Consider the following 15,907-nt stretch of genomic DNA (forward strand, 5'->3'; position numbering starts at 1 on the left):
TGCAGGGATGTTCCTCTTCCGTGACACGTAGAACACCAAACTTTAGCGTGCCGGAGCCCTGACGATCCCGGCCGTCGCTTCAGATGCAAGCGAAGCCCTTGCACGTACAGATTCAACTTCCAAGGCAGACTGCTTTTCGACTCGGTAATCCATTCTTTTGGTCCTTACACGATCTCGGCCCTATAAGTCTCACGTATTCAAGTCCACCGCCTGGGTTGTGCTTGCCTTTACTGCAGCATGTACCATGCTTCGACGCAAGATCTCTTGTCCACGACAATGTCCGTGACAATCCTTGGGACCCTGATAGACGTCATTATCATCTTCGCTTTGACCTCGATGTGCACATTCCTGGGCTGCAATGCCCTTGGCTGCTTCAATCAACGAATCGCGCACTGTAGTTGCAAGAGCAGGACCCTGTCGATACGAAAATGAGTGGAAATAGTACTGACGAGGTAGTTTGGGGGCTCATTCAGGGTCCGAGTCGCTACTTGGTCTGTTGTCTATATCTCCTTTGCATAACCCTCATGCCAGCCGTTCACAAAACATCCCACGGTCTCCTCTCCTGTCACCCCAGCTATCCTGTTGACCTTACTACTTCATCTGGAAATAATCGACAAGAGTATATCTGCCTAGAACCTAGTTTCCACCACCACCCATCTAGTTCGTTTCTCAAGTACCATTTCGTTCAATCGCCTCAGCCCTGAGGCAGTGCAACAGATCCTTGCAGGCCGATGGCTACCTCCAGTCCACTGCCACAATACTACGGTCAGCAACTCCAAGACGGAACCATAATGGAATCTCCTTCCGCGCCCCGCCACTACAGTTCTCGGGAGTCCCGCAAACAACTCCTCCAATTACCACATCAGGCGCACATTGAACCTAGCCTTGCTCCCATATCACCAATACTTCCCATAGACCCAACAGATACCTTTGGCCTCACAACAGCATCCGCACCAAAGCAAAGCACGGCCGTGCAGAGGATCCGTGGCTACTCTGACCCTAACGCCTATGGCCCTCCAGGACAAGCTTATGCCGCACCAGATGATGCTGACTACTTCCGCCGCTACGAGAAGCGCACCACTCATCGAACCACACATAGAACTCCCTACGTGGAAGACTACTCAGACGAGGAAGAGGACCCGCGTGCAGTAGTCCGCCGCCGCGCGAGCCGCCAGCACCGCAGGCCACCTGTTACGTTTGAACGCCACGGCCCTATCCCAGGACGCCCATCCCTCGACCCACGCCAAGCATCCCGCTTCTCCGAGGACGAGTCCCACACCGGCGCAAAAGGGTACCAGCTCTACTACGACTCGGACCGGGATACGCCACGCAAGCGACTGTACGCCGCTGCCGCCGCCGCCGCCGGTGGTAGCGGTGGCCGCATGCCGCCCCGCAGCCCGCCCAGCACGACCGAAGTCATGCGCCTCCCGTGGACCATGTGGATGAACTCGAACGCGAAGAACCACTTCGTCGCTTTCATTGGCGAGTTCGTCGGGACGACCATGTTCCTGTTCTTCGCGTTCGCAGGGACGCAGGTTGCCAACATTGGCTCGAATGCGGGCGCGGACGAGTCGAACACCACGACGGGTGAGGCGACGGGGTTCTCGCCCACGGTGCTGCTGTACATTTCCATCGTGTTTGGGTTCAGTCTGATGGTCAATGTATGGATTTTCTTCCGCATCAGCGGTGGTCTTTTCAACCCTGCCGTTACGTTTGCGATGCTGCTTTGTCGCGCGATTTCGCCGATTCGAGCGAGTTTGCTGCTGGTGGCGCAGGTTGCCGGAAGCATTTTCAGTAGTTGGGTTGTCAGTGAATTGTTTCCGACAACGTTCAATGTCAGGACGACGCTGAGCTCGGGGACGAGCTTGGTTAGAGGTGTGTTCATCGAGGCGGTGCTTACGGCTGAGTTGGTGTTTACGATTTTCATGCTGGCCAAGGAGAAGCATAAGGGTATGTTTATTTCTACTCACACTTGGGATATGATCACTGACAACTTCCAGCGACTTTCATCGCCCCTGTTGGTATTGGGCTGGCTCTGTTCATTGCAGAACTGGTCGGTGTGTACTACACCGGTGGCTCGCTCAATCCCGCACGCAGCTTCGGTCCTTGCGTCGTCACTGGTGTCTTCGACGTCGAGCACTGGATCTACTGGGTCGGCCCTGGTGTGGGCGCCATCATCGCGGTGGTGTTCTACAAGTTCATCAAGATGCTGGAGTACGAGGTCGCCAACCCTGGACAGGATGACGACGACAAAGACGAGGAAGTCAAGGAAAAGAGGGAGAAGATTGGACTGGAGGGCAATGGCATGGAACGGGTGTGATGAGCATGTGCCGCACGATGGTATGATGCGCATGAGATGGTTTCCATTTTCACTGATGATAGATGAGGCATAATTGGGTCTGCACGATGGTATGATGCGCATGAGATGGTTTCCATTTTAACTGATGATAGATGGGCATGGTTGGGATATACACACGACACGCGCTGCTTGTGATTACGCGTTATGGGTACGATACTCATGTGGCACGACTAATAGATAATGACTTTTCAGTGGCAACCTCACTCTTGTACAATGTTCGCAAGGCATCTATCGCGATGGGCTTTGAAGGAGGTAGAACAGATATTATTCGGTAGTTAACAGAACTTTTTTTTCCGTTCGGCGGAACATGCATATGCCTTCGAACCTTGAATCCGGATTAGATTGCTCTTTCATGCCGTCGTCACGCCGTCTTCATGTAACAACATCTGCGGCACCTTCCCCACATGCCCCACACACGCAGCTTTGAAACATGTGCGTGACATCATCTCTCGCGCGACGCTGACTCACTGTGCTCAATGGCTTGATGCGCTCGTTGACTCGCTCCGAAACTCCATCGCTCAAATAGGGACTAAGTAATACTATACAGTACACAACGCTGAAACAAAACACCAGAACTAGCCATCAGCGTCGGCCCATGGACGCAGGCACCTCGCCTGGCCGGATCTCGCTCATGACATAGCTCGTCCGCCATGCAGGGTGTATGGCAGGCGCAGGCCCATCCTGAGGCGGCGCAACGCTCCTGGGTGCAGCTTCAGTGATATAGCTCACGCCATCCTCACTGACATAACTCGGTGGCCGCGGAGCACTGACCGGCTCAGCGACAGGCGCATCGCGGGTCGAGGCCGCAATAACAGACGCATCTCTGCTCCGGGGCATGGAGATGGCGGACTGGGCCCTGTTCTCTTCCACGCGCTGCCAGTGCAGCAGGTTCGGGTCGACCCTTACGCTGCTGCGCCACAGCCCGTACGCGGGAGGGGGAGGGGGCAGTTTCTCCTTCTCGAGGTCGTCGCCCTCCTCTATGTCGTCGTCGTTGTCGTCGTTGTCGATCTCGTCGTCGCGCGCCAGGCGCACGGGGATGGGGACGACGGGCTGGAAACCCTCTGGTGCAGTGAGGTTGGGGACGGCATAGCGTTCGACTTCGCGGGGTGGGTTGAGCATAAGCATGCAGAGTCGGATGAGGGAGTGGCAGAAGAAAATCGTGATACTGAGCAGGATCATGATGAAGAGGATGTGAATTTCTTGGCCGATATCTTTGTTTGTCAGGGCGATGGCGAGGTCTAGGTCACTGTCAGCGGGTGCAAGAATGCGATTTGCTAGTTTAGAGCTTACAAGTGGTGAGGACGGTGACAAGGCAGGTGCCAGAGATTATGCAAGCAATAAGCTTGCCACGTGCTGCTGTGCCACGAACAAAAGGCATAACCTTTCCTCGATCGCTCCTCTTTCGCTTCCAGTGGTCGGCACGGTGCTGCCTTCTTCTCCTGCGCCTCTTGTGTCGTTGTGGGCCGTGGTTGATCTCATCTGCAATCTCTTGAACTTCAGGATCGACAAAACGATCGTGCTGTTGCAGTGGTACATCTGCCGGGTGACGGTTGTATGCTTGTTCTGGCGTCCGGACGTTCTCTTGTGATATCGCACCGACGTAGGACGCAGCCGAGTGAGAAGCTAGGTGTGAGTGTGATCCGTTCGACTCGTCGACGACTGTGTCAAGGTCGGCTGATACCGGGCGACGACCGAACCCTAGCGAAGGCATCTTCGGTGTCTTCCATGCTGGCTGTCCCGGTGTTCGTGAGTAGATGGAGGAGCCGACTAATGTTCTCGCGTTGGTCGATAATCGAGCAAACCGAGACTGTGAGTGTGGTGCGGGCGAGTTCTCCACGGGCAAGGCTGGCACTGGAGGGTTCTCCACATCTTGCTCCAATCGTGGAGTCCTGATACCAAAGATGGATATCGATGACCGAAACATGGTGTTGTATGTAGTGAAGCGTGTGGAGTCTTCAGATACAGTGTCCGTGAGTCGAGGGATTTGTTTTTGTGCGGATATCCTATATCAGACGCGTCTCCCTAGTCGAACACGTCGGTTTTGTTTATCGTATTTCTCGTCTAACGGTAAATGAATGGCTTGTACTACTGGCCATGCAGGTACACTCTCGTGGGAGGAACGGTAACAGGGTTGAACGGAAGGTGAAATGAAGGTATGACTGGAGCCCGCTCAAGGTCATAGAAAGCCTTGCATAACAGGAGCGTGGGACCGTTGATTGTGCCTTTACAAGTCTTTCAACAATGAAATTGAAGAGGGCGACTATCTGATAGTCGCTGTATACCTCAAGGGAAAAGGTAGCATACAGCTATCCAGAGCCCGAGAACCAAACGAAGGTGCGAAATGGAGAGAAGCGAAACAACAGCACGGCTGCCAATGACGGCGAGTTAAGGGAAAGAAGCACAACATGTGGAGGAGGGAGAACCCAAGTCGTACCGAGGGGCTGCACCCTGCAGCAAGGACGCTTGAGGTCGAGGAAGCATTGAACGCCAGGCGTTTCTGCGACGAGCGGCGTGTGTCAGGAACATCAAGTGAAACTCTCCCCACGCCAGCGGATCTACACCATTTCACGGACCAATGCGCGCACATGGCTGCATCAGAATAGCCATTTTTGGCTTTGTTGTCACCAGTGGATGGTCGGGAAGTCGTGCTTTCCAGGCATTAACAGTGGGTATGTGAGGTGGTTGGCCAGCGGTGCGCGAACGACAAGGCACGAACCACCACGGCCAATCATTCTGTGGCCCCTGATAAACTTCTGACAGGACGATGCCAGCGCAGTCGTGCAACATGAGCCATACAACAGTGTATATGAACAACAGCCTTGATCTCTGTTGTCTTGATGTTGATTATTTGCCTGACTGCACTGTTTTTGTCGCACTGCAGTTGACTTTGTCGCGCCCATGGCGCGTCTTCGACGCTTGCTCTCCTTGCAGCCTCATCGAGACCGGACCGGGAGAAACCCCTTCCACCCAGCGTCGCACCGGCGTATCCAATGTGAACGTGAAGAACGCCTCTGTGAGGTGCGCGCGGCGCAGCCGATCCTCCGCTCTACCCACCTCGGTCCTTTCCCTACGCGTAGAGCTGTGCTTCTATTTCTAAAGTCGGTAGCCAAGTGCTTCAGACTCCACCCTTTCACCTTCCCAGCTCACCGACCATGAGCGTGCGATCTGACGATGCGGAGACCACTAGATTTGCCAAGTCAGTCTCAAGCTTCGTATCGTAGCGGTCAAAGGCGTTGAAATGCGATGCAATGAAGACCCTCCCAGCGGAGTGCGCTCCTGAGGTACGCTTCGAGCACATCCTATCCAGAGCCTTGGAAAAGCTTGAAGACGCCGCTGTCTTGGAAAGCAAGCATCGCTCAATCTCGGGGGTCTTCAAGACTTATCGCGTTGCAAAAAGCGGCGAGCGACGAGTGACGGAGATGATAAAACGTGCGGCACGGAAAGTTTGGAAGACTTACATAATGGTTCACCCAGCGGATGGAAGCGAACATCATTCACAGCACCGCGATGCCCGGGAAGCTTATTGAGAAGCTTGCCCGTCCGCGACTCCCAAATGGCTACGCTCTGATCTCCGCTACCGGCTGCGATCTTCTCGCCCTTTGAGTCCCAGCTCGCTTTTAGAAGGTTGCGCTCCTGCCCGGTGGGTGCTCCGTCGAAGGTCATGATGCGGCGGTCCGCAGGCGCAAACGGTCTGACGTCCCATGTCCTGACTGTGGAGTCGTGTGCGTTTGACAACAGCGTCTGATTGTCGGGAGAGAGTTGTAGCGACGTCACTGTGTCGGCGTGTCCAATGAGTGTGTAAGTGACGGCCTGCTTTCGCAAATCCCAGACCTTGATGTCGTTGTCGATGCCTCCTGTGAACAACTCGTTTCCAGCTTCCGCCAGGCATATCGCTGTAATTGGGAAGTCTGTGTGGATGAAAGTTACAGCGTCCTTGGTTCTTGTGTCCCAGATCTGCGATCCGCATTAGCAGCATTCCTAGAGGCTTACACATGCTCACTTACGCCAATGTAGCCGTCGTCTGAGCCGCTGACGAGCATCTCCTCACCGCGCTTGCTCACATCCATGCAGTTGATGACTTCTTCGTGTCCGGGGTGTCTTCGTATCCTTTCACCAGTCTCAACGTCCCAGCTTGCAAGGTGCATGTCTGCCGATGCAGAGAACAGCACTTTAGAGTCCCGCGACCAGTGGAGATCCAACACAGCCTGCTTGTGGCCACTGAGAATGCCGTAGTTTTCGCACGCGCCAGAGCTTCGCCAGAGCACTGAGCTGTGTCAGCACGTATATAGTACTTGATGTCGTGAGCGAACTAACAGATAGAACGATCCATAGATCCGGAGGCAATGTAGCGGCCGGTTGGATCGAATCGTGCTGCAAAGACCTCCCCAGAATGGCCTGTCAATTCCATGACCGGCGACTGCAGTGCGCCGCCTTGCGGTCCCTATAGCTCCTGTCAGCCCGAGTCCATGTTCAGCTGGTGTGCAATCTATCCAAAGACCAAGGGTCGCACATACCGCTCGTATGAGAGCGCCATTTTGTCCTGTTCCACTGGAGATGGCAACCGCGGTGCTGTCGAGGTTCGCGTCTGACTTTGCGCGCTTGACCAGCTGGTTCGAGCCAAACGCGTCGTTCGCAGGGCGTTTCACTTGTGACATTTCAATTGGGTTGCGCTCGTCTGCGGCTCGATACGGGTGTCTGGCGGGTGTTGCGATATGGTCCTGGTGTATGGGTAGCTCTTTCCCAAACTTTCGTCAAGTTCGCGCCTGCCAAGGATCGACAGCGGACTTTAGCTCACGGCGGTACGCGCTCCACCACGGGCATTCCACCACCGCAGCGCCCTAGATCGAAGCTTACCCCACATTTGCTTCCGTTGCCTACTCTGTAGATTGAGGACATCCTTGGGCAGAAACAAGAAATCACAGAGTGCGAAAGAGATGGCATCGTCAACAAAGGCAGCCCGTCTGGGCGAGGAGTGAGCTTCAGATGCATCGCAACGGCTTGTGATACGTGCTAATACCTGCTAGAGTCTGGAAGTAAGTCTGGCGTAAAAGCTCTTTGCTCTCAGTGTTCTGACAGGGCAGAACTCGAGTAGACAAGGTCAGCGCCGAGCTCGTCACCCTCACATACGGCACCATCGTCGCGCAACTATGCAAAGATTACGAACACAACTACCCCGAAGTCAACAAACAACTGGAGAAGATGGGCTACAACATTGGGATACGGCTGATCGAGGACTTCCTGGCCAAGTCAAGCGCTCCAACCTGCACCAACTTCCGGGAGGTTGCTGAGATGATCTCAAAGGTAGAGTAGCCGGCACACGGCCGCAGTCCTGGCAGTCACGGCTCACCGGCGCATAGGTCGGCTTCAAGATCTTCTTGAACATCACACCCACAATCACCAACTGGTCCAGCGACAACAAGCAATTCTCGCTCATCTTCGACGAGAACCCTCTTGCCGACTTTGTCGAGCTGCCTGACGATGGCCGCGCGCAGGACGAGTTATGGTTCTCGAACATACTGGTCGGCGTGCTGCGTGGTGCCTTGGAGATGGTAGGTCCTTGATGCCCGGACTAGCTGTCTTGCGCTAACGCAGGTACAGGTGCACATGCAGGTTGAGGCACATTTCGTCAGTGATGTCCTTCGAGGCAACGACACCACTGAGATGCGGGTATCTTTGGTCCGCTACATTGACGATGAGATGCCACCTGATGACGAGTAGAGTCGACGTTTCTGCAAGTCTTTACAAATACCCCATACCCAGCCGAACTACATCAAGTCAGCGCCTCTGCAAACCCAATCTACAGCGAGGCTGTTGAAGTTGATCGACGAGATTTCGGCATCCTGCCCGGCCATTCAAATCGGATCTAAGCACTTGGATCCTCGACAGCTGGAGCAAATACAGTGCAGTCAACCATGTACTGCGTCGATCGCGCTTGAGTAACCGTAAGGAAGCAATGCGGCCAACAGACAGTGCGGTTACCGTCCGTAGTCTCGATCTTCAAGAGCGCCCTAGTAAGAGAAATGGCTTCCAGAATGCTGGCCGTACTGCTCGCACCGTTCACCGCATTGAAGGTTACGACTGCCTGTGTAACATTCACAGGTTCCCATGACAATTGAGTATTGCCGGCATAGAAGCACAGCAGTTGTGCAACCATTGCTGTTCTTGACATGCAATGTTACCACTTACTTGACGCATGTTTCCATCAGCGAGATACAGAACATGCATGGCAGTCTGACGTTCGATATTCCGTTGCTGCGTTACTGGAGCTGTGCTGCGCACGTCTCGTCTGGAGGCAGTCGCAGGGCTGAATGGCAGACGTAGTGATCGGCTCCTCCAGCGCAGGGCTCCGTGGTGGGGTACGCCAACCACGCGCCATTTCGTAACGACGTGACCCGAGGCGCGCAGCTCGTCAGGGCGCCCTATGCGCACGGGAGAGGCTGGCGGTAACGATGCAGAGCGCGACAGCGATTTCTGCCTGCAATCATGCTGCAAGTCGAGATCCTCGCGGTCAATTTCAAAAGTGGTTGGGGGGGTTCTAAAATAGGAGTTACACGTGACTTGTGTCTTGGCAGACAGGAACCATGGATCCCGCATGGCTGCAACAGATGGCTTCAATTCATTTGCACACTGCGAACAGTGCCAGCCTGTCTACCCGAACGCGCTCCATCGCGCAGCTCGCAGACTCGCAGACTCGCAGACTCGCATCCGTGGTTGTGGACTCGTGTTGCCGGCCTCCACCAGATCGCTCGCGTTCTCGCAGAACCCTCCGCCGGGCTCTCCTCAGCCTGAACCCTGCCACGCACCGCCCGCCGCCCCATCATCGCAGCGCATCCTCGACACTGCCCGTCCGCGGATTCTCCTGTCGCCTGCGCACCATCGACCCGGTGGCCGCTGACCAGCACCCGGCACCCACGCCCACACCGCCCGCGACTCCCCGGCGCGCCACTTGATGCGCCCGTAGCAGCACGCCCGCCCGCAGCTCCACTGGGGATCGACGACACGACACGGCCGCGTGTAGTGCTGCCACGACCGCCAGCGCGCGCATCGCCCAACTCGCCGCTCTCCGTCGCCTGCGCTCTGACGCAGCCGGCCTCGTCCGCCCCGCGTCGCGATGCAGAACCAGCAGATGCAGATGGCCATGAACGCGAACGCGAACGGCGGCCCCGTCAACGGCACGCCCGTCATGGCAGCCATGAACATGCCCGGCCCGCCGCAGCTCCAGCAGCAGATGGACCCGCGCGAGCAGCTCAACACGTACATCTACGACTACTTCCTGCGCAACAACCACAACCGCCTGGCGCGCGCCATGGTCGAGTGCGACATGAAGATGTCGACCTCGGTCGTGCCCAAGCCCAGCCCCGGCAACAAGCCCAATGGCATCGACCCCATGGACGACGACTCGGTCACCGGGCTGCCGAACCCGCTGCTGCCCAAGAACCAGATGGCCGACAACTCGTTCCTGCTCGACTGGTGGGTCCAGTTCTGGGACATCTACCAGGCCACCAAGGTGCGCTCGGGGCAGCCCACCAAGGGCGCCCAGTACATCCAGCACACCCGGGTACGCTCTCCCGCCCGCTGCTGACGCACCCGCGCTAACCGTGGCCCAGCACATCACCCAGATGCAGAACGAGCAGCGCAACCAGCGCATGATGATGAGCAACCCCATGAATGCCCAGTACCAGAACGTGGGCAACATGATGCGCACCAACATGCCCAACGGCGTCGCCCAGAACGACCTCAAGCGCGCCGCCCTCCAGAACAACCGCCCGTATGTCAACGGCAACCCGCTGCGCCCGCACCGCGCCCTGCTGACAGACGACAGCAACGGCAACCCTATGGCCAACATGGGCCAGATGAACAAGCCCAACCTGATGGGCGCCCAGATGCAGCGAGACGGCTCGCAGATGGACATGAACGGCCAGCGTGCCCCCTCACCCAGCTCGAACGAGAACGCCCCGTCTCCGAACAAGCGGCCTCGGGTTGATGGTAAGTCGTGCACACGCCGGCTCTGCCTGCACCTGCTAATGTTCGTGCGACACAGGCGCCATGAGCAGCAACATGCCCAATGCTCAGTTCAACGAGTTTGGCCAGCAGGCCAACAATGCGCAGCAGAAGAACATTGAGGTATACGCCCAGGGCCTGGCCCAAGTACACAGAGTAGCACTCAATAACACTGCCTCCCCCCAGGCTATGACCCAGGGCTCTCCCATGAACCAAGGCCTGGACGGCCAGGAGATCATGTTTGCCGGGCCTAACCAACCCCGACCCGGCATGCCACCCCAGCAGGCCGGTCAGCAGCCCCAGCAGGGCAGCCATGCTCTGCAAGACTACCAGATGCAGCTCATGCTACTGGAACAGCAGAACAAGAAGCGGTTACTCATGGCAAGGCAAGAACAGGACAACATGTCTGGTCCGCACCAGCAGGGCCAAGGCCAGTTCCCACCAGCCATGTCACCCTCCGGGTCTCGAGCTGGGCCGTCGCCAAACCCAGCAGATATGAAGGGCCGGACTCCCAAGCTGGGCCAGCAAGGACTGCCGGGCTCGCCCATGCCCGAGGGCGTGATGCAACAACAGCGCGGTTCGCCTGCACCCAACATGAACTTCCCCGATCCCAACCTCGCAACTCCAGGCATGCCGCCGCAGTTTTACCCGCAGATGCCCAACAACCCTATGATGCGCCCGCCAAGCTCACACCCGGGCGCAAACTTCAATGGCCAGCAGCATATGACACCACAACAGATGGAGGCTATGCGCAACAGTCAAATGAACGGTCAATGGCGTGGCGGACCACCGCAACCCGGAATGCCTCAGCAGATGATGCAGGGCGGTCCTATGGCCGGCGGCCCCCAGCAGCGGGGTCCGGGTCAGATGCCGCCTCCTCCAGCGCCTGCGAACGAGCAGCGACCCGAAGCCTCTCCAGCAATGTCCAACCAAGCGCCGCCGACACCAAACCAGGCGAACAAAGCAGGGCCAAAGAAGAAGGGTGCCAAAGACAACAAGGTATGTTACTTGCTCCCAAGTCGTGAGCAGCGTTGATATTGATTTCAGAAGCCCGCACCAAAGAAAGGGCCGAACGCAGGTACAACGCCAGCAGCGTCGGCAGGCGAAGAAGCTCCCACACCGACGCCGTCCACGCCCATCACGCCTATGCACGCCAAGTCCTTCAACCCGAACGGCCAGCCTCAACAGGCCCCGCAGCCCCCGCAAGCGCAACCTGCCCAGCAACAGCAGCCGATGGGCAGCGATGCTCCGTTTGGCGATCTCACGGAGAACACGTTCGATATCGGCCTCAACTTTGGAGACGGCGATGCCGCGCTCGAGAACTTTGACTTCGACTCGTTCCTACATACCGGTGAAGACCCCGGCGGTTTCGGTAGCTTGGTCGGATTCGATGACTTTACAAACGGTGTCGAGGCTGGCGATGGTATGTAGGGCATGGATTCGTCAGCCCTGCATGGCAGGATCTTCCAGGACGGCCCAACGTCGCCAGAAATCCAGCACGCAGCCGGAACTGAGACGGACCACAACCGCGTCGATGACTTCCTCAAGGACCGGTAATGACCTGGCAAATGTACTGCTGTACGGCGGCCACAGTCTGCGCACACTGCTGCCGTCCTCGACGCGCGCGTGAACGCTCACTCTCGGCCCAATACGACACACTGCGGCAGCGTCGGACACGTCATCTTCACACCACAAAAACCCTTATATACCCCTCTTTCTCGCCCCGCGTCGGTTCCACCGGGGGCACCACGGCTGTGGGAGGCCCTCCCCGACTTGCACATTTCCATTGCGTCTCGGTTGGATATCCGAGAGCCGGAGTTCTGATGCTTCTTATTTGCAGACACACGACACGACAAGCTCTCATCTATCTGGGCCCGGGCTGTCTCTCTCATCTCTTTGTCACATTCGCTACCTTATCCGTGCTGGGTTGCGCGGGCACGGTGTCTTTGTATCTGGCGCGCGGGCTCGGATCAGGGCGCTGTTTTTACGTGCAGGGTTGGGATGGGTTCGCGAAGGGGGCGGTTGCTTATACCATATTCATACTTCTCTTTATTTTATTCTTTTTGGCTTTCGAAGGCGTGGAAGATGTGGAATGGATAGGGATGGGATTACTCGACGTTCAGACGCTTAATTCGAGCAGCTTTTTTCTTCCTGTGGAGTGTCCCGTTGTGCCTGTTGAGTGAGCGATGAGTTTTCGTTTGTATAAGGGTGCACAATCTAAAGAAGCTTTTCCCTTTCGTCCCCGAGCCCGAAGCGAAAGAGAGAGAGATAGTTGGAGCAGACTACCTCCGCCTCGCGCCGTAGCGTCCCAAAATCTACTGTAGCATGTGACTGTACAGTCTGTAGCAGTAACTGCAGGCGTACCCCGTAGTACTGCAGTACAACTACGCACGTAGCACGTGCCAAACAGAGAACAAAGGTGAAAAGCGCCGTGTGTGGGTTGAGCTTGTGAAAGAAGACTACTCACGCTGAGTGGTATTATTCGTAGACTCCGAGGTGCTGCAGGCAAGAATAACTAATACTAATCCAAGTGTGCTAGAACGCATAATGTAACAGGATACTTTTCCTCTGAGGTGCTTCGAAAGCTCTTAGTATGTCTGTAAACTAGCAGTTCTAGCACACATCTACTCTGTAATTCTTATTCTTCTAGTACATCACACTCTAGCGCCTAAAAATATAACTATTCTTAACTAGTTGTGTTGTTTATTATATTAGTGCTGTCTACTAGCGCTCGTCCAATGCGCTCCTGCTCGTTTACAATGAGACATGTCTATAAAGATCTATTGTAATGATTAGAAAGTTAGCAATTTAAAGGAGATAGATTATTAGTTCATCTTAGAGAGCTGAGGAGCTGCCTTTACATGTGGGAGAGCTCTAGAATACATTAGACCGCCAACCCCTCCGCCTTCTTATACAGTATTTTCGCCCGCATATACCATGACCGGCCCCATCAGTCAGCCTCGGAGTCATAGTCAGAGCCAGCCAGGTGCCCTACCCCACGAGCTCGAACAACCGCCGAGCGCGCCAAATTGATCCTTATAGTCGAATCCGCGCGTTCCCACTCCTGGTTGCGATCGGGAAGTAACGAGTGTACGCCAGGTAACCAAGCGCCGTCCAACTGTCGACCGATGTACGCTTCTCCGAAGAGGTAATGATCTCCTTCCCAAAGCTTTCCAGCACTACAGGTAGGGTGCAGTGGTCGATTGGTAGATGCTGTTTCCCTTGCCCGCGTTTCTGGGGAAAATGACCAAGTGCTCGTCGTCCACAATGGCAAACTGAAGCCGATTCTCAGGAAGAACATTGAAGGTTGCTAGGATCTCTTCCCACGGTTTAAACGCCACCGGCAGCAGGGACGTTACGCCATCCAATGTTCTTTCTGTGGTTTCACCGACACCCTCCTTGGGAGAGTCTTCGAAGAGTCGTCGCGAAGAAACGGGGGAAGCCGCTCGCTTCGCAACACCGACTGTTGCCTGGTGAACTGGCGATCTCCAAGAAAATCAGACAAGACGTTTCCAGATGCCCATTGGCTTTTCAGCTCTGCGATAATTGGCCTTCCTTGCCCATTCCCAAATCGGCATGCGGTGGAGGTACACATTCTTCAGCCGACACAGGGTATGATATACTCGAGGCAAGTCGTAACTCGCAGATGCAGAGCCGTTTTCGGCATCTCTGATCATCCGTACCAGAGTGTAGGTCAGTTCTTTTTGATTCATTGCTGAGATAGCAGAGTTTCCAGGGCTTAGACGTTCAAGAACGCTCAAGGATATCCTGCTCATGACGCCAGAGTTGGATCGTGCTCCCGTTTTGTCCGGGATGTACGACATCCAAGAGTCTGAGTTTTGTTCATGTTACGTGATGGATCCGAGGAGCCGTCCGTGCGTAGGTATGTGATGTTAAATTCTTGAAAACGGGTAATTGGACCACAGATTTCGGCGTGGTATTTGATGTGCCAATCAACCATTGAGTAACATTACATGCGAGTTCTGCCCAGTCAATAGCCAAAGGACATGATTCTGGGAAGTGGTAGGATAACGGTGCTCTTTTGGCAAGCAACGCCACATGGCTTTGCTGTTGACACTCTATGATTCTTTTCGTGAGCTGCTCGAATACTTTGGGAACGGGATCCACATAGTTTGGCGTTGGCATCAGGTTTGCACCATCCCCGCAAGTCCCAGGAGTGCATAGACTTTGTCTCGTTCGTCCGTGGCAAGCGTGGATCGGCTCATGAGTAGCGCCTGGATGAGAGACATGCGACTAGCTTTCAGCTGCTCCTGCGTTCGAAACTTGGAAATGGCGGCTAGCAGGCTTCTGTTCCGCTTGGATAGCCCTGTGTGCCGAGTCCCGGCGTACAGGCTGCCCTCGAGATCTATCTGAAGCCTGCCGCACCGAATCTCGACCGTTCTAGCCTTGAGAATCTCTTGGATAATCCAGACACGCTCCCAGTACGGTCGAGACAGAAGCTCAGCAAGGCCTCAAATAGCTTTTGCTGGATTGGGATGGTTGGCGAAAGAGGCGAGAAAAATGTCAGTGATTGGCAAAACCGCAACACCACCGCCACTTGCTTAACCAGATGGAGGCGGAGTTCTCCTCACGCTCTTTGAGAGTTCCTGTACGAGTCTTGCTGCTGAACGTGATTCTTGTGATTCTTTACCAAGCCACGCAATCACGTTTTTCGCTTTCGCGTACATCTGTCCCATCATGTTGACGTGATTTGACTTGTCATACAGGTCGTCTTATTTGATACATATCGCGTCGCTCCAGATAAGGTCTCCAACAGTCAGACCGGAGTGATGAAGTGCATTCTCCAAGTTTTCCGATATCTTGACATTCTTTCCGGAGATCTTGACTTCACTTTGCCTTGAGACATCACCCCGACAGTAAGATAAAGCGGAGTAGTCTGGTGGATTTCTCAAAGCACCAGTCTCGGCTTCGAAGGTTTGTTATGCAACTTGCGTGCTCATGTACGTCCTTATAGCCACTTGAAAGCAGACTTCAGAAGCTCGTTCTTGGGCATGGAGCAACTGGTTCATGTCTACACTTCGCTAAGGACACACGTGGGGGTATCTGGGTCAACACTGCAGGTCCACACTCTGCCAGTCCCAACGCCCATACCGACTCTGTTCCCGCACACCGCAGAGCATGACGGCCGATACTCTGATGGCATCCACAACATGTTCCCGCCGTTATACTTGATCCATATGGTATCGGAGCTGAGGCTTGTGCCTAGATACTGAGGACGTGCAGGTTCCACGACACCTGGCTCGCTAGGAATTCCCGGGTCTTGTATAGCAATGGGGCCTATCTCGGTACGGAGAAAGGAGCTGTTCGAATCGAAAGATAGGCTGTGAAGAGTCTTACCAATGTTTAGCGTCTGCAGACATGTCCCGCTGCTCGCATCCCACACCTTGACGGTCTTGTCCCATGACGCCGACGCCAGCTTGCTCGAGTCGTGCGAGAAGGCTACAGAGCTGACAATACTGCTATGGCCCTCGAGCGTCTGCAGACACGCCCCGCTGCTCGCATCCCACACCTTGACGGTGTTGTCGT

The 15,907-nt window shown here is 55.4% G+C and overlaps 7 protein-coding genes across 7 annotated transcripts in view; 3 read left to right on the plus strand and 4 right to left on the minus strand.

The window, feature by feature from the left end:
• Positions 1–791: 791 nt before the first annotated feature.
• M421DRAFT_10135 (aquaporin-like protein) lies at positions 792–2,320 on the plus strand (the record flags this gene model as incomplete). Its single annotated transcript, XM_033586631.1, has 2 exons — positions 792–1,950; positions 2,001–2,320. The coding sequence occupies 2 exons, from the start codon at positions 792–794 to the stop codon at positions 2,318–2,320; spliced, it is 1,479 nt and encodes a 492-aa protein (XP_033443157.1).
• Positions 2,321–2,941: 621 nt separating this feature from the next.
• Positions 2,942–3,589, minus strand: M421DRAFT_76879 (uncharacterized protein; the record flags this gene model as incomplete). Its single annotated transcript, XM_033597270.1, has 1 exon — positions 2,942–3,589. A coding segment is annotated over one exon (648 nt), but the record flags the coding sequence as incomplete, so codon positions are not given.
• Positions 3,590–5,011: 1,422 nt separating this feature from the next.
• On the minus strand, positions 5,012–7,078 carry M421DRAFT_426400 (cell cycle control protein cwf17). Its single transcript, XM_033594378.1, has 5 exons — positions 6,874–7,078; positions 6,674–6,800; positions 6,364–6,623; positions 5,818–6,313; positions 5,012–5,542 (listed from the first exon to the last, which is right to left on the minus strand). The coding sequence occupies exons 1-5, from the start codon at positions 7,012–7,014 to the stop codon at positions 5,490–5,492; spliced, it is 1,077 nt and encodes a 358-aa protein (XP_033443159.1). The 5' UTR covers positions 7,015–7,078; the 3' UTR covers positions 5,012–5,489.
• A 215-nt stretch (positions 7,079–7,293) lies between these two features.
• On the plus strand, positions 7,294–8,077 carry M421DRAFT_104771 (trafficking protein particle complex subunit 3; the record flags this gene model as incomplete). Its single annotated transcript, XM_033587059.1, has 4 exons — positions 7,294–7,331; positions 7,441–7,660; positions 7,717–7,908; positions 7,958–8,077. 4 exons carry the CDS (start codon positions 7,294–7,296, stop codon positions 8,075–8,077), a joined length of 570 nt encoding a protein of 189 aa, XP_033443160.1.
• Positions 8,078–9,491: 1,414 nt separating this feature from the next.
• M421DRAFT_76805 (uncharacterized protein) lies at positions 9,492–11,791 on the plus strand (the record flags this gene model as incomplete). The annotated part of the gene is made up of 5 exons (XM_033597261.1): positions 9,492–9,917; positions 9,967–10,127; positions 10,182–10,345; positions 10,401–11,359; positions 11,540–11,791. 5 exons carry the CDS (start codon positions 9,492–9,494, stop codon positions 11,789–11,791), a joined length of 1,962 nt encoding a protein of 653 aa, XP_033443161.1.
• A 1,393-nt stretch (positions 11,792–13,184) lies between these two features.
• On the minus strand, positions 13,185–13,759 carry M421DRAFT_336696 (uncharacterized protein). Its single transcript, XM_033589427.1, has one exon. The coding sequence runs from the start codon at positions 13,659–13,661 to the stop codon at positions 13,311–13,313; it is 351 nt and encodes a 116-aa protein (XP_033443162.1). The 5' UTR covers positions 13,662–13,759; the 3' UTR covers positions 13,185–13,310.
• A 1,633-nt stretch (positions 13,760–15,392) lies between these two features.
• The window catches only part of M421DRAFT_76773 (HET-domain-containing protein), a gene marked incomplete at both ends in the record, with an annotated part of 4,498 nt that continues 3,983 nt past the window's right edge, over positions 15,393–15,907 (minus strand). Inside the window, one exon of the mRNA XM_033597257.1 lies at positions 15,393–15,890. Coding sequence (XP_033443163.1) covers positions 15,393–15,890 — 498 coding nt within the window. The remainder of the gene's footprint in view (positions 15,891–15,907) is intronic.

Source organism: Didymella exigua (assembly GCF_010094145.1).
Source record: "Didymella exigua CBS 183.55 unplaced genomic scaffold M421scaffold_58, whole genome shotgun sequence".
NCBI classification, from domain to species: domain Eukaryota; kingdom Fungi; phylum Ascomycota; class Dothideomycetes; order Pleosporales; family Didymellaceae; genus Didymella; species Didymella exigua.

What these genes read in the sequence shown, in the direction of transcription:
- M421DRAFT_336696 (XM_033589427.1), bottom strand. Translation starts at nt 13,661, where the DNA reads ATGTTCTTCCTGAGAATCGGCTTCAGTTTGCCATTGTGGACGACGAGC.
- M421DRAFT_426400 (XM_033594378.1), bottom strand. Translation starts at nt 7,014, where the DNA reads ATGTCACAAGTGAAACGCCCTGCGAACGACGCGTTTGGCTCGAACCAG. An exon ending in ATCTATGGATCGTTCTATCT is followed by an intron (nt 6,624 to 6,673) that starts GTTAGTTCGCTC and finishes GACACAGCTCAG; the next exon opens with TGCTCTGGCGAAGCTCTGGC. An exon ending in CAGACGACGGCTACATTGGC is followed by an intron (nt 6,314 to 6,363) that starts GTAAGTGAGCAT and finishes TGCGGATCGCAG; the next exon opens with ATCTGGGACACAAGAACCAA.